Source organism: Cheilinus undulatus, linkage group 7 (genome assembly GCF_018320785.1).
Source record: "Cheilinus undulatus linkage group 7, ASM1832078v1, whole genome shotgun sequence".
Classification (NCBI taxonomy): Eukaryota; Metazoa; Chordata; class Actinopteri; order Labriformes; family Labridae; genus Cheilinus; species Cheilinus undulatus.
Genome location: NC_054871.1, coordinates 8,899,178 through 8,926,041, shown reverse-complemented (window position 1 = coordinate 8,926,041; position 26,864 = coordinate 8,899,178). Strand labels below are relative to the sequence as shown.

General features: G+C 39.2%; 1 protein-coding gene across 1 annotated transcript in view; it reads right to left on the bottom strand.

The window, feature by feature from the left end:
* LOC121512509 (BMP/retinoic acid-inducible neural-specific protein 3-like) overlaps window positions 1-26,864 on the bottom strand; it is a 133,793-nt gene that overhangs the window by 60,095 nt on the left and 46,834 nt on the right. Inside the window, exon 4 of the mRNA XM_041791810.1 lies at window positions 23,136-23,320. Within this exon, the coding sequence (XP_041647744.1) occupies window positions 23,136-23,320 (185 nt within the window). The remainder of the gene's footprint in view (window positions 1-23,135; window positions 23,321-26,864) is intronic.

Below are 26,864 nucleotides of genomic sequence, written 5' to 3'. Positions count from 1 at the left end.
GGATGAAAAGAAGTCAAACTAATTTATGAAAATCTGTTAAACTGTGCTAATTATCTACAGACCTTTTTGTCTGATTCTTTGGAGGTTTCATGTGTAAGCTTAAAAAATCCCCTGTCCTTGCCATCTTAGATATTTTTCTTCAACTGTATGACTGATCTGCTGACACTTAAGGTCTTTAATTTCCTTTAAGGTAAAAAAAAAAAAAAAAATAGAAGAATTGAGTGGCTGGAGAAAGAAAATTCAGGATAATTGAGGGGCAAAGGTTATATAATGAAAATAAAGCCCACTTTACCAGGACACGAAGAGTTGTCACACATTTAACGTTGAATATCTGGATAAGAAATTGCCTTGAAATAATTATTTTTATCATGTGATTATGCATAATAACTTGGAATAAGAAATAGTCATGAAATATTCAGTAATGTATTTTCAAAAGATTCAGGATGTCAGTGAATTAGCCACTGGAAAAGCACACTTGAGGGCAATTGAAGGGACCCTGGACAGCACTTTATCATGTTTTGTGTACTAAGAAAAGCTTGAAAGCAACTGATCATATTTTGTCCACCTGGAGGGCACTTTTATTACGATTTATCTACCAGGATATCAAACTATAGAGACCTTTATCATGCGCTGCCCACTTAGAGTACCTTGGAGGCAATAGATCATATTTGTTCACTTGGAGGGAACTTAATTACATTTTGTCCACCCTGATGGACACCTTATTACTTCTTGTTGACATGAGGGGTACAAGAGAGGGCACATTTTCACAATTTTATCCATTTAAACGGCATCTTGAAAGGTAATTTATGATGTTCTGTCCCCTTGATGGGCACTTTAAGGATATTTCATCACATTTAGTCCACTAGAAAAGCACCTTGGAGAACACTTTGTCAAATTATATACTCTAAAGGCGCTATGGAGGGCACTTAATCATATTTTGTCTACTTTGACGGCACCCTAGAAGGCACATTATCATGTACTGTCCACTTAAAGAGCACCCTGGAGGGCACTCATGTTTTTTTCCTTCTTTTTACTTAAGGGTGGAATCCACAATAGGGGTGCCCTCTTGTCTTGTCCATTTGTGAGGCATCCTGGATGGCACTTACACATGTTGTGTCCACTAGGAGGGAAGCCTGTATGGCACTTTCTCACATTCTGTCCACTTTGAGGGCAACCTGGAAGAATCCTGTTCACATTTTTTTCCATGAAATGGGTACTCTAGATTGTACATAAGTCTGTTTGTCCACTTAAGGGCATCCTGAGGAGCACCTTATCACTTTCTGTCCACATGCAGGGCAAACTAGAGGGCACATTTTCTCAGGAAATATTTGAAAATAAAAGCATAGAACTAGAAAGAATGAAAAACCTGTAAAAAAAAAAAAATGAACTAATTAATAAAGACAGCTTAGTGCCTCTTTTTGGGATCATAATAAAGATCTCTTCTCAATCTAAAATCAGAAACTTATAAACATTTCTTCACAAAAAATAAATCACAAACCCATTTATAAATGGAGTGATTATGAATACAGTGGTAGACAGCCATGAGTGAGGCTAAGGGGGGGTTTAGGGTAATTAAATGAAATAGCCTACGAAATATAAACTCCAGTTTATAAACTTAAGGCCCTTACACTCCAGATGCAATTTTTTCATGCAAATGATTCACAAAAAACATTTATTTTTCAAACCTGTAGCAAGTCAATGCAAACGTCCACACCTAACACGTCATTTTGCAGCGTGAAATTGCAGCGGATATTTTTGCAAAGTTTTGCTCCAACCAGCACACATCAAAACACTCGCTGGTGTTTTAAGGCAGACAGAGAAACAAAAATGTCTTCCTCTCTAACACCACCTGAGGTTTGTCATCTTCTCATATCTGTCTGTTGCCAGTGTTTGTTGGTTTTTACCTTACATACACTGGTAGAGAGGGAGACAGGCTGCAGGCAGCCCGACATGTCCATGTGAGCATAAATGCGCTCCCACACAACTGGAGCTGTTCCCAAACTAACAGGACTTTAGTACAATTAAATATCTAACAACACAGTCTCGTCTGACCTCAGACACAAGACTTATAAATGCTCTGGATCAATCAGCTCACTGACATTACTCCTCTGACCAGTCTGTGACACAAACAGGTGAGGCAATCGGTGCCCTGCAGGGGAGTTAAAACAGTAACAGTGAACCTCAGCTGCGCCCTTACTACTATTATTGATAATATTTGACAGACAATGAATGAAAAGTCAGTCCCTCCTCTTACAAACTTGGCTGGCACAGTGCATGAAGCAGTGAAACTAAAAAGCACAGATCTCCTGGCTGTGTGTAAAGTGCTGCGCTACACATGGAGTGAAGGACAGAGAGGGAGGAACCTCCTTTTATCTTCTGCTCCCATATACAGTGTATCACTGTTTATCAGAGGACAGGAGAAAACACCACAGATGTTTGCAGCACAAATGTGCTTTTAGAATGTACATCCTGTCACTCCTGACGCGCATAGAAAGGTGCTATTTTTCTTAAATATCCTACATATATTATAAAATCTCGCGTAAACCCCTGGAGTGCCTTCACGTACCCTCAGGGGTATGCATACCCCTATTTGAGAACCATTGGGAGAGTGCCCTGGAATGGCACCCTGGAATGTACTTTACCTTGTTCTGTCCATTTGTGGAGAACCCTTGAGTTCAATTTGACATGATTTTTTTTCTTTGTTTCACCAAAAGTGCTCACTAAAAGGCCTGAGATGGCACTTTGGGAGTACTTTATCATGTTTTGTCAACTTGGCGTGCACCCTAAGGGGCACTTTATCATGTTTTGTCCACTAGAAGGAAACCCTGGAGGACATTCTATCACATTTCGTCCACTTTAAGGGCAACATGGAGGAATCCTATTCACATTTTGATTGCATCTGTTTTAAGTGACTTTGGTGTTCAATTTCTAATTGATGTTATGTCCTTTTTTATCTTGTTACTGTGCTTTTTATGTATACAATATGTTTGTTATATTTGTTATATTCTTCATTGTTTATCATGCGTTTTTCCTTTCTTTGCTCAACATCATTGTAAATGAGGGCTCGCCCTCAATGGTTTTGGAGTCTAAATAAAATAAAGATTATTTTGTCCTCAAAATGGGCATTCTAGAGCGGCACCTTATCACTTTATTGTCCACTTGCCGCACACACTAGAGGGTACATTGTCACATTTTGTCCATTTTAAGGGCATCCAGGAAGGCTGTTTCTTATATTGTGTGTACTAGAAGGGCTAGCTGAAGGGTACAAGAATGCACCCTAGAGGGCACTTTGTCATACGTTGTCTACTTGGAGGGCACCCTACAGGGAATTTTTTCATCACATTTTTATCCATTAGAAGGGCACCGTGGATGACACTTTGTCTTGTTTTGTAATCTTTAAGGGCACTCAGAGGACATTTTATCAACTTTTTTTTCCATTTGAAGGAACACTGGAGGGAACTTCATTATGTTTTGTCGACTTGAATGGGATCCTATAGAGGTAACCTAAATATTTATCTACGACAGGGGCATCCAAGAAAAAAATATGGACACCATGGGGTGCCATGGGGCACAGCCCACTGTTGAGATTGTATTCACCATTAACTGAATAAGTGCTCTGTCATGATAAATACAATATGAGCTACTGCACCAGCATGGCTCTGTCTTGTGGTTTTATTGCCATGACTTACAAATTCAAACGTTCTATAAACATATGACAGTGGATGATCTGCACTGTTCATAGAGAACATTATTAGGAAATAAATGAAAAGATTGCACTTGTTAGTGGACTTCCACCTGAGTCCTGCATGCTCCTGCTTCTCTGTGGCTGTATCTGCAGTGAGTCCTGCCTACTGTGAACTTGCCACCAGAATCCGACTAGTGCAGCTGGTCTGGGTTGTTACTCTTATGTATTTCCTCACTCTGACTCTGTAGCAATGAAATATTAGTCTGTTCAAACAGTTCCATCAAAGCAAATCAACTGATGTGTTCAAGTGCCTTTGTGCTTTAGAAGTTTGCTGTCCTTCAGCTAAGAAATAAGAAGCACTTCACTAAAAGCAAGAAGCTTCTTAATAAAGTGTTTGATCATCTGGTGCTTTTATGACAACCTGAGTGCTCTGAGTCCACACACTTCTACACCAATCCATATAAATCTATATTAGAGGGATGAAGAGGAAATCGTCCAAAGATTGTCTTATTTCTAAAGATACTGGTGCTGATGTTCATCTCAAGTCTCTCATGGCTACTCACCTGATCTGTTTACTGCAGCTGCCACAGTCTATAAGATTCACATCCTTTTCATCAAACCACTCGCTGAACTCTGCTGCCCTGTATGGAAGCATCTGCATTTCTTCTTTTCCTCCATTCATTTATTCAGCTTTTTCATTGTCACAAGGCTGTATCTTCAAGCAGCATACACACAGTCCCCAGTGAGCCCTGCAGGCATCCTTTTTAGCCTCATATTACACTCTGTCAGTGGAAATGTAGCTCTGCCTGCTGCCAGAGACATTGTTAAGGGAAACACTGCTGCTTGGAAAGCTGACATTGTTCCACTCATAGCGGCCCAGCGCACAAGTGCGTTGGTTCAGGACGTGTCGTTTGAACCTTCCAGAGCAGGTGAGAGCCAGAGCCAGGACTTGGCAGCGGAGCTGAATTGAACACTGCACGGCTGCTAGTTTTGCTCCCATTCTACAGCAGCGGAGGAGGAGGAGGTATTGTCTGGGCTGACTGTTCCCACTAGAGAGGTTATGCAAACACAAGCACAGAAACACAGCGCTCAATTTTTTTCTCAAGGACAAATATGCTTGATTTAATGCAAAACTTGAAAACAGAGTTGGAAAATCCAGAATGTATCTGAGAAGAGAAAACATTAATAAAACATAAAACCCTGCAGGGCACTCCAGGACTGCCATAACTTACATTTGGTTTTAAATGAGAGATGCCCTAATTGAGGAGGAACTTATCATTAATGGGCAGTTTGTAGTAAAAAAAAGACAGAATGATTGATTGGATATAAAGCCACTTGTCACCTATCACCAGAACGACTCACTCGTGGTTAACACTCCGGTGTCTGCTGCTGAGAGAAGCACTTTGTGTGTGGTGTAGAGTAATCATATAGGCTAACTGAACTGCCAGCTTATAAGTAGCAAGCACATCAACATTATGAATCAAATTAACCTGAAATGCAGCACCTTCAAGACTGTCGACTTGAAAAAAACGTAGCAACTCGTCTGCTGGTACTACTGCTGCAGTCAAGGTCTATGCACCAGTATTTATATTTTGCAATGCTTTTTGGATCCATAACCCAACGAAAACATCACTCAGACAAAACTTGCACACCTTTTTCAATGTATTTATTTTTCTATTGATTGCAAAAACTAGCAGACAAATGATCTCCTGCTGCAATGAGCAGTGCAATTGCAATTTAGTGCAAAGAGAGAGAGAGCTGCAGCCACTGCCATCAATACTCAGACAGCTATCTAAATAACTTGTTCCTAAACAGTTAACAACAGCCAAAAAGTTTCTGAGTTAACGTGCAACCAGATTAACACAACATAAAAATATATATATTTTTTACATGCAGCAATTTCGATTCAGTGTGCAAAGCCCCTTAGCCTACAGTTATCCATGTTTAAGCTGCTAGAATAAAAGCTAGTTAGCTGACTGAAGGAGGACCATAATGTTTACAGAGCGGTCATTAACCCTTTATCTCTATAAGGTATTTGATAACTATTTTCTTTTGCCTGGAATTATTGTATTGAAAAGCTTGTAAAAACCAACCTTGTGGTGCACAGTCAAGCTCTACACATACTTTTATCAGGACAATCTGGGCTTTAAGAACATGTGTGCTTCAGTGCTGTCATTTGAATTTCAATTTTTTTTGTGACAATAAAGACAAAAGAAAAAAAATGTGCTTTTTTTGCACAAAATATTCACATTTTTGCAAAAAAAAAAAAAAAAAAAATCCTTGCACTTTGTTGTATTGGCTTTATTGGAGCCATTTCTCAAAGCAGGTCCTGTCTGCAGTTACACAGAGGGCCACATCATGGGCTCTCTGTCTATTTCTCTCTGTTACAAGCTATTAACCATGTCTCTATCATGACCAGTTAGACAAGCTCTGTTTAACGCAGTCTACAGTTGGTTAACAGGCCATCACGAAGCATCCTGGGGAAACAACATGGTAGTTAGCATTAGATGCTAAGGTTAAAAAAAAAAAAAAAAAAAAAAAAAAAAAAAAAGAATGGATAAAAAGAGATGTAATGTCAGATTCACCAAGCTCACTTGAAAACCTCTGTAAGGGATTCAAAGGCATGGACAGCATAATTGGAATGGCATAATGGCTAGTATCAAAGGAAAATAAAGTAACAGGATATGATTTATGGTTAAAGATGTAGTTAAGTTTTTATATTGTGTCACCTCTTTTTGTATACAACACCTTGGGGCTGAGAGGGTTTAAATGACAATGCTGCAAAGGTAAATTAAACATTATCACGGTGTGTTTAAATGTAACTTCAAGAACTGTGAAGGTGATATCAAAGAAGGGCTCCTATGTTAACATGGAACTTGGCCTGTTAAGATGCTTTTGATTGAAATAGCTTTTGATTTCAGTAAATATGACCTCCTAACGCTGCAAATTCAACAAATGACCATTTTCAGTTCTTTATGACCTATAAAATCTTTTAAAACTCTGTTTTGCATAATAATGTGGAACAGTGCATTTTGAGGTTTTTATTTTTTTTTAAATAATGGTTATCATTATGAAGTTTGTTCAAAAACATTTAAATTATGCTCCAACGTCTGATGACTTGTAAAATATTCTGACTGTCATTTGCATAATAATGTGGAAAGCGGTGTACACATGAACACTGTAACACTGACCTTGAACTATGACATCCAAGTGACATTTTTAACCACTTCATCCTTGAGTCAGAGTGAATATTTGAGGAAAACCCCTCAATGTGTTCTTGAGATACCTTATCAATGAGCAGGAGATTCACTTTGAATTTTGACCTATGACCTCAAAAAATCTAAAATGTTCATCTTTACGTAAGATTAGGCATTTTAATACAAAGATTGAAAAAGATCTCCCGTACTTTAAAGATATTACATTAAAAGAATGGTCTGCAAAGCAAAGGATAAACATGATGCCCAATGACCCTGACCTTTGACCTATGAGCTCTGAAATTTTATGAGTTTGGCTTTGAAAAGAGTGGACATTTATGCAAAGTCTGAATAAAATCTTTCAGATTATCGTAATAGTGCATTCTTAAGAATAGCTGGGACGGATAGACATACATCCTGAAAAAATGCCTCCAGCCTCAGCCATGGCCAGCCATAAAAATACCAGCACATGCAGTAACATTTCTATCTCAGGGAGCCAGTTAATCCATGAAAAATGCAAATACAATAAAGTAGATTTCTTTTCTTTCTCATCCTTGATTAAGTAGAAAGTCATCACATTTTAATGTCTGAAGCATAAAGTGAATATTTAAAGTTAATAAATTGAACGAAACAGTCATGATAAAAGGAGATGATGCAGAATAAAACCATTAAAATACCTGCATTATCTAAATCTGATTATGTTCTGTCTTTCACAGCATGTAGATGAATGATAGTGGCTCCATTATTGGTGTGGGGCCTCTGCAGGGCAACACAGCACTTAGCCTGTTAACATGGTCCACTGATACAGATGGCCCTGAGGCACATCCATTATTAAAAAAGAAAAAAAAAAAAACTAAGGCTTTAATATTATTATAAGACCAGTTAGGCGAGAGCATTCTACTGATGAAGATTCATCACAGCTGCAAATCTCTCACATGAATAATTCCAACAAAACAGCATAAAATGTCACTTAGTGAGCTTGTTTTGTCAAAATGAGCAACAATGGACTGTAAATGGCTGCACTTTCTGCTTGATGGAGGAAAGAAAAGTACAAGATAGCATTAATGTTTCATGAAAATCATCCCTCATTTCAAAATTGCCTCATTCGCCGCACCTTCAAGAATTGTAGTTCGCCTTAATCATCACGGCACCGTGAATGTGAAAATCCACATTTGCATGTGGGATACGTTTACGCCTGTTTATTCAGTCTTTGAGGATTTCTGTGCATGTTTTAAGACCACTTTGTGGCACTGGCTTACTCTCTAATGTCAACCAGCGAGGGATAAGCTTATAAACTATGAGCAAGAAGAAGAGGAAGAGGAAGAAAATAGCATCGGAATGAGATTATTGTGTGCACTCGAACAGAAAAAAAAAGCGTTTGAAGCCACAGGGGTGCAGAGGGGAGCCGTCGGAAGAAGAAAGTAGAATATAATACAGTATGTGGTGTTATGTTCGCCGCGTCCTCTTAAGAGAAGCGGAGCTATGCTCTTGCTCTTTTAGAGGAAGCACCAGTTACTTGAAAAGGGGCCAAGAGAGCAAATTTGATACTGTGTATTTTTCCTCTCCAGGCATCTATTCTTTAAAGCAGCTGCAGATTAAAAAGAAATCCCTGGGAGAAGAAAATCTTAAAAATTCTTGTCATCAGAAGTCGCATAAGAAGCTGCAGCCAGTAGCTATCCTCCAAATATTTATAGAAGCAATGATCTGGGGTGTCTCGGTGTATAATATGGGAGCTGATAGATCTGTTTAGAGGTTAAAGGGGTTGAAGACAAAGACAGAAACATAATGTATGTTGATTTCTGAATAATGAAGATGCTGAAACAATCTGCAAGTGATGAATTATTCATTTGCATTTGTGATAAAAGAGGACAGACTTCTTTGTTGTTGTTTTTTTTTTCTTGTTTGCTTGTGTTTTGTTTATCCTGCCATCAAAACAGCCTCAAACTCAGGGCGCCGTGTTCTCTGCAACCGTTCCTCAGCAGCCATTATCTGATTTCTGAAGCCCCGGTCTTACTTGTCTAGTCGGACAAATGAAGCGTACAGCCACATGACTGACTGCACACTCAAGGCTCGCCGCAGCAAATTGGGTCAAACATTCTTTATCACTTCCCCTCCTCGTCAATGATATTTCTCCTCCCAACTTTAGCTTAATGAATCTTCAATAAAAAAAAAAAAGGGAGTCCGGGCTGCAAATCAAAAGCAAGTGCATTGATTGATGCAGCACTTCCTGTCTACCTGGTGCACCTTGATCCTCCGCTAAGAGAGCCTGCTAAGTACAGGCTGTCTGTCCTCGTCTCATCTTTTCCGTTCGGACGCACCTGACACCTTAACTCATACCACGAAATGTTTGACAAATGACAGGGCGCTCTCAAAGGAAATTACAGGAATGGAAAGGGCTGATTCATCACACTATGTAACAGCAGAGCCTCCCATCTCATTTTGCCTGTCTTTGATTATTTTCCAGTGCTGCTGCTGCGCTCAGTCCCTCATTCCTTCAGGCCAGGCATTTCTCCCATTTAAAAAATTGTTATCTCCTAAAACCAGGGGACCGGTGCTCTTCTTTAAGGCTGCTTTGTTTTGGCATCCATTTTCATTGGGGGTGAGGTAAAAAAGAAAACACCCATGTAAGGAATTAAAGCCTGCTGACGCTGTGAATATTTTACATCAGTCACCTGAAAATGCCTCACAAACAAACGCACCCGAGAGGACTTTTCTCTATTCATCTAAATCAGAGGGGTTTTTAGCAGCACTTTGGTTCGGCAGCAGCTGCCAAATCAGCTCAGCATCCTCTTGCCAACTCACTTTAGAGAATGTAGTTTTATCTCTGATGGACTGTATAGTGGGGCATCACTAAGGACAAGTCAATGAAAAATGGGCCGAAGCTCAGAAAAAGGCAAGCAATTTGGTTTCTTAGCCGCAGCGCCACAGTCAAAATGAAGGAAATAGACCTTGATGTTTCTGCTTCTTCAGTGGAGTTCTGTCTCACAGAGCGATGAATGTTTGTTTTCTTCCTCAGATGCAAAGTGACATCGCCTTCCAAATTTACTACTTCACATACAAGACATGCATGTGAACTAACCGGAAATTGGTAAAGCTTCACAAATGATGACAAAATACTGTACTGCATGTCCTCATGACTGATCTCCCCTTTTACTCATGCTCCAAATGTTTTTGGAGGAATTGAAAATCTAATAACAGAGAGTCATTTTTACAACATTACCGGACACTTCAGCTTCCTTCCTAGTTTTACCTTTTTATTGAGGCAACAAAATAAGAAAATATGGATGCATTTCAAAAGAGATATGACATGAGAGTGCCAGCACAAGTAACAAGTGGATGTTTAGTTCATCCATCCAGCAGCACATCCATATTTATTTTCCATGTTAACCTGTGGCAGTGACATTTATCAAAGGAGAAAGGCGATACCAAAGCTTTGAAATCAATAATATTAAAATTTCTGAGATTTGAAAACCAACAGAGCATGTGGTTCACCCTTAAAAAACACATAGGAATAAACCTAAGCAAGCACTTTGCCATTCATGTCCTTTGTGATGCAGTGCACCAACAAAGCCATGACCATAGTACAGTGGCTGACATAGTAAAATGATTAGCAAAGGTGAAATTGGCTTACACTAGGACAAAAAAGCAGCCTATTTATAAACAATGCAAATCAGAATTCTATTCAATTCACACAACTCTAATTATCCCTTAAAGGCCAATTGGTTTGAGGCAGCTCGTATGTAAAAACACAAGGAAAATAGTAATACGTGTGAGCTAAAACATGACAAAATCAGACCTAAAGCAAATACTAATATAGAATAGGCCGAATTAAATAGGTTGGGTAAGAACAATAAATGATCCGTCTAATAAGTGGCTAGAGGTGGCCCATGAGGAAAGAAAATCCTCCGGAGACCTGAGCTTTGTTGGGAAGGCATTTTAATTTTTTCCCACTTATTTGGGATGAGTACAGTCTGGTAAGTTAAAACGTCAGGCTGGAGTATCTTAGAAAAAAATCCTTTCTAAAATCCAAACAAATTCCCATAAAAAAGTAACTTTAAATTGTTTTAAATAATCCTCAAATCTTTCAGAGAAGTGTTATTATAGATCGTAAACATTCTAATAATAAATCCCCCCAAAAATTCCATCCAAATTCCTGACCACTGTCAAGCAAATTCCCCAAATGTCAAAGAAAACTCCCCTAAAATTTCCACGCAAACCCTAAAGAAAATTACAGTTACATTCTCCAAAATTCCATTAAATGATGGAAACATCCATACATCTAATTATCCCAATAGATTCCCTAGGATTTCCATGAAAATTCCTGAAAATTTTCAAGAACAACCTAAACCCCTAAATTCCTAATCTAATATCCAAAAATGTATAAATACATTTCCCAAATTCCTATGAAAATGCTATAATTTAAGCAATTTTCTCCAAATCTTTCAGTGAAACTCGCCTAAATTTCCATGAAAATGCTTACTATTTTCCAAGCAAATACCCACAAATGACCAAAAAACAATGTTTCCCAACATTTCAAGTTAATCAATTAAACTTGATTGGACATTACAGACAAAAATCTAAAAAATTCTAATAGCAGAAATTATTACTTGCAATGTCCTCATATGTGCAGTGGGTCTTTGGAGGCTGTAAAAGACTAAAACCTTAATCGCATTTAGGGATGTGAGTGCATAGGGCACTGATCATCAACTGACAGCCCGTGGCCACATCAGGCCTGCCAAGGCTTCCTATCCAGCCCCAAGAAGATTTTTAAAATCAGTAAATAGGCAGAGGAAAACATGTTGTGGTATTCAGGGTATGGTATTTACCCCAGTAGACTTTAAATGTTTGCTTAATGTTTGATCCATTTTACAGAAATCCCCCTATCAGTCATTATTAGTGAATATGATGCATGATAAACACACACTCATGAATTCCTTCTTGTTTAAAGTGGCTTTTTTCCATGTCAACATTCAAATTAAGGCACTTTGAGAGTTGAGTTTTTCCTGCCACAGAACCACTACAATAGACTGGTTTCCAGACTGTTTTCCCCACCAATCACAACAAAGCATTTTAGCATCGAACCCAGTGATGACAACATGCCAGGCTCAGGAATACATAGCCAAAATATCACAATCACTTCCTGATGGTGGCTGCAGTTTAGGCCACTGGCACTGATGTTACTGCCAAAGCAAAAAAAAAAAAAAAAAAGTGCATTTTTTAAGGAAAAAAAATTAAAAATGATATGTTAATATGACCAAAATATTTATTTAAAATTAGTTTTTGGGAAGTCTGGCCCCTTCAGTGTCTTCCAAGTAAAAACTGGCCCTTGTACAAATGTAGTTGTTGACCCATAGGGAATAGGGAATGAATGATGTCAAATAGTTTTACAAACAGTTAAAACATAAAAATGTCTTGATAGCATTTGATAACATTCCTTCAAAGGACGTATGGCCAGAAGAACAAGAATAAACGAACTGCAATGTCGCAAATCCAACAAACCCATTGCAAATGGAAGACACTCTAAATGGAGCATGTTTAGCTGCAGATGGTACAAACCAGCTGCGATTTACAAGCATGCCATTACGGTGCAAACATGCTGTAAATGGACAAAGCACAATGCAAATGAAACAAACATCCTTCTGCATCGGCAAAAATATTGTATATCTCACGAATTTTATCAACTTGTTTCAGGAAATAAATATTAAATATTTAGAAATTTAATATTAGAAACTTGAATATTAAATGAGAAACTGCTTGAGCACTGAATGAAACTGCAAACAATTTCGTTGTATGTTCTACAATGACAATAAAATGATTCTGATCCACTGATTCTGAACAAAGATCTTTGCTCTGCCTAATCCAGTTTCCCCTGCCTAATGTATATAAGCATGCTTCACTCATCCATACGCCTCTCCCTCCCACCCAAAACCCTTCATTCCTCACTTCTCTCGGGAACCACAGAGTCTCTATCCTTCTGGTTCCTGCATGTCATACCAACAACAAGTCAGTAGACCCCTCCGCCCAGGTCTCAAGTCCTCCAACTTCCTTTGGCAGCACCATCACCACCTTATGCCAGCTGATCATCCGTCTTAAGACAACGGCCAACGCCACCAGCTAATGTCCCAAATCTTCAGTTTCCTCTGAACAAACTCGCTCATGACAGCCGACATCATCTCTGCATCCATCTGCTCAGTCCTTCATAAATGCATTCCTTTATCCCCTCATCCCTCCATTTCTCTACCATTTCATTATCTCAATATTAAAACTATTTTAACCCATTTATGCCTAGCATGGTCTTTGTTAGTGAAACACACTGTAAATAGAAAATACTGAAGCCCAAAACACACCAGTGCTGTCTGACGTGTGTCAAAACAATTGCCCAAATTATTTGCTAAGAACAAACTCACATGGCTATTCCCATTGTGTGAGTGTTATCCAGGGAGAACAGCTGTTTTGTCCACCTTGGCCGCTGTAGTAGCAGCTCTGTTTGAGAGCACAAATAAAAGGAACTTAGTGCCATCTTTTGTTTGAGGTGTCATCTTTTCACTTACCCCGAGGAGGCGAGCCCTGAGTCGGCTTTCAGCTCTGTTAACCATCACCTATGAGGTCATTTTGATGTGCTGCTCTTGGTGTGCGCTACAGATGGCAAGTTAGGCACGTCATATGATGTGACATGGCAGTCTAGCACCGGTGTGTTTTGGGCGTTATTGCAAATGGAACTAATCCACTGCAAATAGAAAACCTGCTGCTGTTCACAAGCATGCAGCAAATGAATCAATACTGCCATAAACAGTTAGAAATAGCTGCAAATCACAAACAGGCTTAAAACAGAGCAAGCACACTGCAAATTTAATGACAGAACCAGAAATTAAACAAACACACTGCAAATGGAACAAACACAAGAATCTGAAACAACTGCATTACCATCAGTCACACAAGAAACACATAAATAATATGTCAAGAAACATGCAAGCTCTGAAGAAACTACTAAGGGGAATGCTCCATGGAGAGCATGGATAGAGGAATGTGTTAGACAAGGCTGATTACCCACAGCTAGCTCTAGCTTAAAGCACCCTGGGGCTGTTCGAACAGCATGGCCCCTCAGCTGTCTCATCCCTGGTGTGAAAATCCAGGCGGACATGCTTTACATCTCGTAGTTTTAAAATGAGTCTCAGTCATTAAAACATGCAACTTTCAATCTTGAGGAAACTTTGACGCCTGCTCTACCACACCCTCCTGTTAACAGTGAACTGTTCTGCAAAGCACCCCTACAGTCATGGAAAGCGTTTGGACCACCATGTTCTTCATACAGCTCCTTCTAAGTAAGCACATTTTTTAACTGTGTGTCATTTATGTATTTAATGTGTTTCATGTTGATGCAGTTGCTTTGTCTTTTTGAAGGACATTTATTCAGCTTGCATATGCAGTGCATATCAGTAGTTGCACTTGATTTGGTGCATGCTTCTCTAAATAAAGAGTGTGTTGTTTTGGCTGTTGCTGACGATTTGAGCTTGCATACCATGGTTGATCACAGCAAGTGATAGAAACTTAGGTTAAGCTATTTTAGAAATGCACAAAAAAGACACAACAAAGGACAACTTGTGCAATAAAGATGTTTCGTTTAAGAAAGGGGGTATATCCAATAAGATGAGGCATTTACTTCAACACAGTATAAAGTGAGAGACAGTACCATGCTGATGTGTTCCCATCCACAATGATGCTCCAGCCACAGATAGCAGAAACAGCTGTAACTATGTTTCATCACACTCACAGCAGGGGGATGTTACATAAGAAGGTACTACACTGCAAAAAATCCAATCCAGAAAAGTGTTTTTGTTAACCTGACATGTCAGATGGATGTGTTTCACACATCCATCTGGAAATCCTTCAATACTAAGCGTTTGGGAAAGGGCAAAGGAGTTGAAAAAAACTCAGTGTGATTGGATGAACGTTCTGTCTGTCACATCTTTACAGGCATATCAGAGCAACAAAACACATGACATAGCCGCGGCCAAGGTGCGCATATGCAGCTACCGAGGAATAACGTGAACCATGCCAACTACAATTTTCATTTTTGAAAAGAAAACAACTCACTGCTGTTCTTTGTTCTTCTTTTAACGAAGAAATGTCATCAAGTTTTGATAAAATTGGCACTTTAGCAGCATCCACGCTAAACTCTTCCGACATAATTACGCCGACCTCTTGTTGCTGCTTGATTATGTCATGACTCCGCCGCGCCTGAAAGTAGTGCCCCTCATCTCTGATTGGTCCTTGTAACCGGGCCCGAGCTGTTCAGACGGGAGCAAGATGAATTCGCCAGTGAGAAACAAGGAAACGGGCATATCTATCTGTTTTGCAAGGTTATGTTTTTGTCTGATTTGATGTCAAAAGTGACTTATTACACTTAAATTAGTCACATTTACCTGGGAAGTCCAGATAAACAACCTATTTATGATCAAGTGCATACAAAATACTGATGCATGCTATATGTACTTGTCAAGTGTCTTGAAACAGAATGTATTTTCAAAATTGTAAGTACACCTTGCTTTAAGAAAGTATAAGTAAATTTAGCCTCCCACAGTCATAGCTTACAGTCAAATGACTGGTGCAGAGGCCTGGAGGGTAAAAAAGTTAGACACTGGTAGCTGCTATTGAACACTATGTGGAGCCAAGGGACCAGGCTTTTTATTTTTTATTTCTCCAAACTAATGCATGCTTTTACAGCACAGGGACACCATCAAATCAAACAAAATCAACTTCATTTATGTAGCACTTCACACTCAACATAGCTGATACAAAGTGATTTACAGTGTTTGTACAGAAGGTAACATTAAAAGAATACTATTTTAGAACATGCTAGGATGTTATTCATGTTGACTTTTCTCATACTTGCGGCTTAAAATAGCTATAAAAAATACTTGTGTCTAAAACTAGACAAATACATGTGCATCTCAAAAAATTAGAATATCTAGTAACCTTTTTTTTTCCTGTTTCCATATATTCTACATTCATCTCACACAAAGTGATACATTTCAAGACTTGTTCTGTTTTAATGTTGATGATTTCAGCTTACAGCTCATGAAAATCTAAATCTAAAAATCGAAAATCTAAATCGAAAATCTCTAAATATTAGAATATTGTGGAAAAGTCCAATTTGCAACGGTTTCCTGAGCCTTCATTCTCTCACTCCTGTTCTTCACACAACCAGAATCATGGGGCAGACTTTTGACTTGATAACTGTCCAAGAAGACAATCATTGACACCCTCAACAAGGAGAGGAGGTCACAGAAGGTCACTGCTGAAAGGGCAGGCTATTCTCAAAGTGCCATCAAAGTATATTCATGGAAAGTTGACTGGAAAGAAATCTTGTAGTATGAAAAGGAGCACAAGCAACAGGGATGACCTCAGCCTTCAGAGGATTGATTAACAAGGATCACTAGGAGAGGACTGAGACTGGAGTCAGTTTATGAAGAACCACCGCACAGACGGGTCCAGGAAATGGACTACAAGTGTACTGAGAAGCTTTATGTAGATTCTGATTTCCTTTTCTAGCAGGGCTTGGCACCTGTCCACAGGGAAGCTAAAACTACCAGAGACTGGTTTGCTGACCTTGGGATTAGTGTTTTTGATTGGCAAGCCAATTGGTCTGACCTGAACCCTATAGAGAATCTCTGGGGGAAACGTCAAGAGAAACATGAGAGACACCAGACTCAACAAAACAGGTGAGATGAATGCTGCTATCTGAGGAACCTGGGCATCATAACACCCCAGCAGTGTCACAGACTGATTGGCTCAATGCCATGTCACAGCAGATGCAGTAATTTGTGCGAGAAGAGCTCCGTTTTGTGATATTCGACTATGTTGAGATGGAAGATTTTGATTTTCATGAGCTGTAAGCTGTAATTGTCAACTAAAACTAAAAAGAGTCATGAAATATTTCACTTCATATGAGATGAGACTGATGAGGTTGATGTCTTTGAAGCGTTAATGCTGGGAACTAAAATCCCAAGTGTTTGTTATGAATAATAGGCTTTTTGTGCACATCACAATGTCTAAGTAATTCTTCTATTTTACCACAAACATAGAATAAGATTTATTCAGCTATCCTGCAAAGTCCATCAACCTGTTGCTGCTCAGATTTCATCAAGAACCAAAACCAAATCATGGTCAAGACAGATTTCAATTTCAAAGATTGTTTTATTTACATCACAGCATCCATTTCTTCTTCTTCTGTTTCCATTCCATCTTACTCCCTCTACATAGTGCGGAAGTGATAGATAAATATTTCAGGAACCGCAAGTATTTTCACACCAGTCTGTCCCACATCAAGTCCAAACCAAGTACTCATAACAGCGAGAGTGAAGCAATATAAGCTGGGTCAGATGTGTTTGTGTGTGGTGCATCCTGTCACCAAACTCCAGCAGCAGAGGCAGGCAGCTGATCACAGCACACGGCACATGACAAACAGACTGCATAAGCTGACAGTGACTCCTATTTTTTTTTGTGTTTTTGCAGGTACTGATCTTACCTACATTGCGTGACATTAATCTGTTGTTTACCTCGAGCAAGGGAAAACACATTAAAGCCACGTGAGGCTGCACATACTTCAGAGCACATACACAATTCAGTGTGCGGTGCGAAGGGCAAACTCAGCCAATTCAATTCTTTCTTCTTGATAAGAACTGACAGAGTGATGAATGAACACACCCCGAAGGTATTAAGCAGTAAAAGATGCAAGGTGATGTTTACATCATAAGCATATCTTCATATGCATTGCATGCTGTTCTGTATAAAAGACTTCAGAGCGCACACATGAAAGGAGAGACACGGGGAGGGAAGTAAACAATACTGCTCGCTTCATCTACTCACTTGGTCCAACTCCTGTTTGCTCATCGAGCGTGTGTACATGTTTAATGCAAATGCACACCAAAGAAGGATGAGAGTGCTTGCTGCTTAGTAAGCAAGGGGGATGTATATTTTTATCAACCAGTAAAGTAAAGATTTTAATTTCAGTGTTTTGGAGCTTATCCTTTACTCAAGGGGGCACGTTTTAAAACTACTTTTTCCAGCATTTTGCACATTTGTTTGGGTATCTGGAAATCCGACTGTACTTAAACAATCTTCTTTACTTGTGACACCCAAGTCATTATATTCCCACCCCTAAGATGGGAACATGGTATCTCCAGCTAGGGCGTTCAAGCTTACCCTGCTTTTCTTTCAAGTGTAGCAGCTGCTAGAGTAATGTCAACCAGGTGAGCTACATGTAGAAGCTGCTCTGCTGTTGGCTCCAATATGTGTTGCTACATTGCACTCCAGCCTCAGAGCACCAGATACTGAAGTAGCTGGACTGTATTTTTAGAGGAAACATCTCATACACACTTTAAAAATATATATATTTTACTCCTGATTTCATCATCTTCAAGCACTGCAGTGCAGAACTGGCTGCCAAGCTTCTCATGAAAGAATGTTCATACTATCTATCCATGACAAAGTACTTTTGAGGGAAATGCAAGTACTTTAAAATACCTGAAACACTAGATAGACTGTTTCATGTTGCATTGCGGATACATTTCACATTCATCTGGGAAATCTCCTATACAAGTGTTTGGGAAGGGCAGAACTTTTCTAAAAATTCAAGTCAAGTGGTTGGACGAACATTCTGTCTGTCACATTCAATACGGGCCACTCAGAGCAACAAGACAAAATAAGGTGGTAAACATCCACAGCACATGTTGTAACCAGAGCTCAACAGGCTGGCACTGCCATAGTCTATGAACAGTGGGGGTAGTTGGTGGATGAAACCCATGCCGAGGCCAGCCAAGAGAAGTGCAGAAACATTTCTGTCAAGAGAAACTTTCAGTGTGTCTCTTTGCTCTTCAATTAAGAAACATAGACCAGTTCTGATAAAACCACTATTTATATCTGAGGTAATCGCAACACCCACAGAAGCCATGGTATATACCGGCACATGGTACAACTAAACTCTGCTCATAACTATAGCATACTCATGCCGAGGGCGGTCAGGAGAAGAGCAGTAACATCTTCCTATCACAAAAAGCATTAATGAAAAAAATATGGTCCAATTCTGATAAAACTGCTGCTATAGTATAGCAACAGTACATCTCAGCTTTTAGCTACACCGCCAGCAGCCATTGCTGGTACAACTAGACCATGCCTGTAGCAACTGCCCAGTTCTCCACAAATGGCACTGCCCAGATCCGTTTTCAGACCTGGCACAAAGGTTTCAGACTGGAGTTTTGCAAGATGGATTTGACTAATGACAGACATGGAATCAGACCAATCTATCTGCTTTGCAGGGTTCCATTAATGGTACAATATATAGAATTTTAACACTGAAATGTCTATAATAATAATAAAAAAAAACAACTTATTCATTTGTTGAGTACTTACAATAGCTAAAATACTTCCAACAGTTGTCAAAGCTGGAAAAATTCCTTATTTTAAGTTTAAATAGTAGGTGTCTTGTCATAGTGACTGCTACGACAAACACAGAATGTTTATTGTAGCCATTGAAAAACTAAGAAATGGCTTTACAGTGGTGAATAGAACCGAAAAATATGTCTTATTTAGCATCTTATGATACTGTTTTCTGTTTGGTGGCAGAATTTTCCATTGTGTATGTTTAAGTTTAAGCTACAATGTTAGTGACAGAATACAAACTTGTTTCATTCACATTGTCAGGTTGGTTTTACTCAGATTTAACAAATACTGCTGTACCACTGTGTTGCCTCTGGCAAGCCATGCTATTCCCTGGGGCATGCTGATGAGTTAGCATGGAAGCTGCAGCTGTAATTATGTTGAGGGAATAAAAGGGGCTCATTTGCATTTAAAGAGACATTCACCACAAGTGTCTGCTCTGAGAAAGGCTGTTAATACAGGGTCGAAATCTCCCCAAAGCTTGGGACAGACATTTCATTTAAACCACAACTGTTAAAAGCAAAAAAGGGGTATAATGAGTCACCTTTAATGAGATGTTTGGCTTCACTTTCAATTTGGGTCCAGTAAAAGCTTTGTAAGTGACCAATTAACACTGCAATGTCAGATTTGGTTCCCCAGATATATTTATTTTTAATAGAATTGTGCAAATCCATAAGTTGCATGTTGATAATCCAAACATACTGTCAGATTTTTTTTAAAACATTTGCCATTTGTGTTCAAGAAATAAATCATATACTTGAATTTGCAACATGAAATTATAACATCAAAATGCCAAACACTTGCTTCCTATAGTAAAAATAATGCAATGTCTGGTACCATAGTTTTACTTGAGTCAAGCAGTCATAAATCTTTGTGAACAAGCCTAAGACAGATTTGTCAGGGTAAACAGAGCTATGAAAAATGCTCATGCATCTCAGTCCTTAACACAAGCAAAGACAAAAATACCTGCACTGAACTGAAGCAGCCACAATCAGAATGAACAATGCAGGTTTCTTTGCATGAATTTCTAAGATAAAGAAAGCTAAATGTACTACACCAGAATGTATAATGTGCAGGGTAGAGATGCCCCAAAACAATATGTTTATGTTTAAGTGAGGCCTTGTGAATAATGGCTCTGTCTGTGGAGAACAATGGAGGAAGCAGTCCACAGAGAGAAGCACAGGCTGGATGAATGGGTCACCAAAGCGTTGGTCTTTGACCCTGGTGAGCACTGTTTGCTTTCCATTTAATACCAATGGTGAAAGTGGTTTCTTTTCACCACAAGGGCAGTCATTCCATTCCCTTTACTGAGTAGTGACCATGACGGGGAATGCCCCATAACATTAGCAAAGTTATTTTTCTCCCCAACCAAGATATTTCTCCATCTCAGTCAAGCAGTAGCATGGCATCAGATGCATAAGAGTCTTTCAGACAGCACAAACAAACCAGGCCAGCCTGTGGAAAGTTGGCAATAAAATGCATGTATATGCATTTCCAAAGGACATGGTCCAGCGGCATATTTTTCTGTTTAATTTGGAAGAGTTAGTAGCACCAAATTCTGTCAAATTTAGTGCTGGTTCCCAGTATGCTTGAGACATATTTTTATGAACTGTGTGTAGCCAACAAATTCATTGAGAGCTTCAAGCAACTAAGGGGATAAACAAACAGACACAGTGCAGGATGTTGATAAATTTTTAAAGAAAACATAAAAATGCACTTATCGTGTTTAAAAAATTAACACTCTTTTATTATTCACTGATTGGATGAGAGAAATTCTTTAACTCCTTGGAAATGTGCTTTTTTGACAATAGAAAGAAGGGGCACTTGATAGCACCCTTTTATCCAAGCATTCATTATAGAAACAAATGGAAAAAAAAGTTCCTGTTAAAAAGTTTGCAAACAACTGCTGTGGGGACACATTTGTTCCTACAAGTTTCATCAAGTAATAAAAAGGGTTTTCTCATTAAAGGCTTTTCCTCTGCTTAACTTCCCTTAAAGCACTGTAAAATATGTTTGGAAGTCTGCAACTCCTGAGGAAGCTAAGAATCGGACACATTAGATTAGGTCTTAAATGGCGCATTCACTAAGGAGAGTTAATTAATTAAAACCAGCAGAAGAAGAAGCTAGAGTGAATCCGTCCCCACAGAAAGTCCAGGCTCCGAATGAGTCTAATGTCATCAACCAAGGTCTGAATTTGCTTCATGCCCTGTAAAATATGCTTTAATAATCTACAGCATAATGATATTCTGCATTTAAAGCAGGCCAGAGCAGCCCACCAAGGACCTATTGATGGGTCGTAAAGTGCCTTCAGTAATTGGTAGGAAGTGGAAGGTACTTGGCAAGTACTGACCGGTGTAGAGTGTCTTGTTTTGTTCCAACACTGATGCCCAGGAGGAGCGCAAGTGCCATAATTATCTAAAAACATAACAGCACTAACATACGCTTTGCCACCTGCTGTGATTTACCGAGGACAGGAAAAAAACATATTGGCAGGTAGTTTGTATTTAAAAAAAGTCTTATTTGGCTTTACTGAAAACAATCCACAAAAGATCAAAATGACATACCACTCAACAAGAGATTGGCACAAGTCCTTAAATGCAAGTCTACATCAAGTCTCAAGCCTTTTTTGGCCAAGTTCAAGTCAAATCTCATGCCTTTGTTAGCAGCAGCAAACTCATGGAAGTCTCAAGTTATCGGGGCAAGTTCTAGTCAAGTCTCAGTTCTATATAGGTACCTGCAAGTCAAAGAAAACTCTCAATTCATTCTGGCCAAGTCCAAGTCAAGTATCTGCTCTATAAGGGCAGCTGCAAGTCCCAGAAAGTCTCAGTTGTTTCTTGCAAGGTTTCAGCCAAGTCTTAAATTTTGCCAGCAGCCATAAGTCAAATCTAAGTCTCATGTTTACATGGGCAGCTGCAAATCCAAATTATTGCAAGTATTTTTGGGAAAGTCCAAGTCAAGAATCAAGTCTCTGTTATCACTCTCAATAGCAGGTAACATCTTGAGGGTGTTGGAGGTTGTCCAAGTAGGGTCATAGGTCGGCAGCTGCATGTCCAAGAAATGTGTTAGTTCTTCTTGGCGAAGTCCAAGGAAAAAGGTCTAGATTTTTTTTTCTTCTTGGCTGAAAGTGTAAAGAAGATGATGCTTGGATGGAGTATCGAGGATAGTCATGGCAAAATCCTGTTGCAGGGACCCACCATGCCTAATGTGCTCATGGAAAATCACTTTGAAGCCCATTTTGACAGGGTGAAAGATCAGTTTGTCACAAAGTAGGTATACATGGTGGCATATCATGGTTTTAAGAAGTTTGTCAGCAGGAATTAAAAGCAGAGGGAAAGTGGTGAATGCAGGATGTAATCAGGAAGAGAGTGCAGTTGTTCAGATTGTTGATCTTCTTAAGCTAATGTAGTATTTATGGCAATAATCATGTTTTTGTCTTGCTTCTAAAAAATAAGTTACAAAGGCAATATACTGAATTAAATTGAGTTTTAATCTACAAAGACCAAAAGTCATGCATTGATTGGCTCAAAACAACAACAGCTCTGACTGAAACGAGGTCTGCTGATCACAAGGTTTTCATTCAAATGGTCCATACTGGTCATGATTTCATTAATTCAGTAGGGAGCGGGCTAATCAAGACCATTTTCCATATTCTGAAAATACAATAATTATGCTCATCCACTGAAACAAAATCCAATTTCAACAATGCCCTTGTGAAACAGCTGCAACTACGGGAATTATCAAATGCTTTGGGGAATAGTGAGTATCTGATATATAGGTATTATGTTGTGACAAAAGCTCAGACAGCAGCAAGCATTTACCTTGATGGCAGTGGAAGCGATCTGGATGTGGTGCAGCTTGTGCAGGGTGCTCTCCCTGTCGATAAAGTAGGAGGCAGCCAGCTGGTGCAGAGCTTCCAGAGTCACAGCTGTGCCATTGGATTCACCCACTTCTGATGTCCGACTTAGCTTCCGCTTGTCCACAAAGATCATTAAGGACTCCTCCCCTGTGAGTGCACACAAGCAGACGCACACAGACTTCATTATTGACTCAACCCGTTGTGATGATACAGAATTATTCTCTTCCTTGAGATGTAGTGGTAAATATTAACCGAATAAAGCCTGCCATGTGCTCATTATACCATCTCAAAGGTAGAAATGCCTACTTTTATAACTGGACTGCCTTGAATAATTGAACACACCAGTCTGAGAAACGTCAAATTCTGTGACAATACTTAAAGCATCCCAGTTTGTGATGACACTGTAGTTTATCGAACATGTCTCTAAACTCAAACAGAGCCAAGGCTTTTAGAGAACAGGTTATTGACAACCAGTGGACAGAGAGAATCAATGAAAGCATCTTTCTAACAGCGTCAGGTTTATGGGAATGTGGTTTAAATTTGTGGAGGCGTTAGTAAAGACATACGGTTCATTACCACTGGGGAAAGAGAGAGGTTAAACAATGATTCAAAGACAGAGTGAAACATAAAAGCTATTGCAGTAAGATTCTTTAGTTTTCTTTTAAATGCATTCATTTAGCATTGTCTTTACCCTTAATGATGAAAATGATGATGGTGTTAATAACTGTAGTGAAAAGTGATGGTAATGGCCTAATTATGATGGTTATAATGACTTGAGTGTGATAATGGGGAAGATGATGAGTAATCAATCTGTCTTTATTAGTATAGCGCCTAATCATAATCAAAGATTATACTCTTTACAAAGAGGGAAAGGTTTAGACGGCACTCTCTACTATATAGTTTATCAAGATAAACCCAACATTAATCCAACATGAGCTCAGCATTAAGTAACATGTAGCAGAGGTTCTTGGGAGGCTTTCTACAAGATTGTTTCTGTGTGGATTTGTGTCCATTCGTTCTGTAGAGCATTTATGAAGTCAGGCACTGATGTTGGATGAGAAGGCCTGGCTTGCAATCTCCATTCCAGTTCATCCCAAAGGTGCTTGGTGGGGTTGAGGTCAGGGCTCTGTGTGTGCCAGTCAAGTTCTTCCACACCAAACTCATCTAACCATGTCTTTGCTGTCCTTACTTTGTGCACTGGGGCAGTCATGTTGGAATATAAAAGGCCCTTACCCAAACTCTTGCAACACTGTTGGAAACATAGCATTGTCCAAAATTTCTTAGTATTCTGACGCTTTATCACTGGAGATAAGGGGTCCAGTACAAACAATAAAAAACAGCCCCATACCATTATCCCTCCTCCACCAAACCTCAGTCGGCACAAAACAAGCGACGTTCTCTTGGCATCTGTCAAACCCAGACTCGGACATCTGACTGCCATATAAAGAGCCATGATTTGTCACTGTATGGAACACATTTCCACTGATCCAAATTCCAGCGTCGGCGTGCTTTGCACCACTCCATCTGACGCTTGGCATTGGATTTGGTGATGTGACGCTTTCATGCAGCTGCTCGGCCATGGAAACCAATTCTATTAAGTTTTTGTTCTCACATTAATGCCAGTGAAAGTTCAGAACTTTTCAGCTATGGAATCAGCAGAGCTGTGGCGACTTTTACACACCATGTGCCTTAGCTGTTGGAGTCGGAGCAGGCTGAGTTGCTGCTGTTCCTAAATGCTTCCATTTTACAATAATGTCTCTTCAGCGGAATATTCAGCAGGGGTGAAATTTCACAAACTTTCTTATCGCAAAGGTGGCATCCTATGAACATACCAATGAGCTCTTCAGAATGACCCAATTTGTATCACAAATGTTTGCAAACAAAGAATGCATGGCTAGGTGCTTGATTTTATATACCTGAATTCAGTTATTAACAGGTGTGGGCAAAGATTTTGTCCATTTAGTGTAGCATTTAACATTAACCAGGATTTCTACCTATTCACCATAAGCATGGCAACTCTTCTTTGTGCCATTGCCCCACTGCAAACACCAGCTACTGTTTCATTATTTTCACCTCTGCCCCTTAAACATCCTGAGACTGCCGATGACAAGTGGAATACAAGACAGGTACATGGAAGGATGATGCTGATTATGATGATGGTGATGACGATATGAAAATTTTGACAACGATGGTGAGGAAGATGGTGATGACATTCATAATGACAACAATGATGATTATGAAGAACCTACTATGTCTAAAATGGTTATGATAATGATGATCAAGGCAATAAGACTTTTATTTCAGTAACGGCATTGCTGATTTCTGTTAGAGTAACAGCGATGATGATTATGACAATGAAAGACTGCCGCTGATGAAGATGATGATGGCAGTGATCGTGGCGATGAAGGTATTGACAAGATAATGATGAAAATGGTGATGGTGGTGACAAGATGTTAATGATGGAAGGATGACAAGATAAGTTTGATTATTAGAGTGATAGTGATGATGATGACAATGACACTGACAATGAGTAAAATGCCCATCATGATGTAACAGTGATAATGATGAGGAGGTAAAGATGCTGATAAGATGATACTACTGCTGCTGCTGAAGATGACATGATGAGGACATCAATGAAGAAATCTGTGATGGAAGTATGACAGTAAATTTAGTGGCAATGATGTTATGATTATACGATGAAATTTTGGATGACAAATATGATAAAGACATTATCAGTTTGACTTGAGGACCATACCACGGTACCCTAGTGATAATAATTAGTACCCTAGTATAAGGTATTACTGTATTACTGCCTATTCCTAGTCCAGCCCCATCTTGATTCTGATTGGTCAGTGAGGGAGGAGGGACATTGTCTACACAGAGCTGTACCAAAAACTTTAACTTTATTTGAACTGAGAGGGCTGTGAGTGCAAAAAGAGTTCATGCTAAGGACATATCTGCACTCTAAGCCTAAATATGCTGGACTACTTTGGTTTTATTTTGAAAATGAGCACTGCTAGTACAAAAAACAGCAACTGCAGACATGAGCCTGTAGGCTTCATCTTTGGCGCGTCTTGAGCGAAAACATTGAAAAAACACTGAGTTAGATAAGTGTGAGTCTGTGATTACCATGTTGATGTAATGATGGTAATCATTATTTGTGATGGTAGTGGAGATACTGATGGGATAAGCTGTTAATATTATTAACACTAGTTATGATGATTTAGAATTTTACAACTCCTGGTGAGTGTGAGACTGAAAACACTGATTGTGAAGTCTTTGAGATGATAATAATAATATGGTGATTATCATGATTTAATTGAAGGTGCAGAAAAGAAAGTGATGAGAGTGGTGTTAAAACGATCATTGTGAATCATATAAATGATCACTCTATCAAAATAATGACAGTATTACACAAAAATATCCTGATGTTGCTGAAGGCTATATAAGGGTTTGCCTCAACTTTAGTTCCCCTTTTCTTTTTTGTTTGCAGCATGTTTTTTATTCATAGAACTGTCTTTCAGATCTATTTTAAATACTGTTCATCACAGCTCTGAGGGTTGATGCACCAGAGACACGAGATGAAAAGAGCCGGCGGAGGAGCTGGGAGGAGATTGTGCAGCAGATAGCCAGGGGAGCTTTGCTGTGCATTACAGTGCTCTGTTTCCACAACAATAGATGTAAGTTAGCC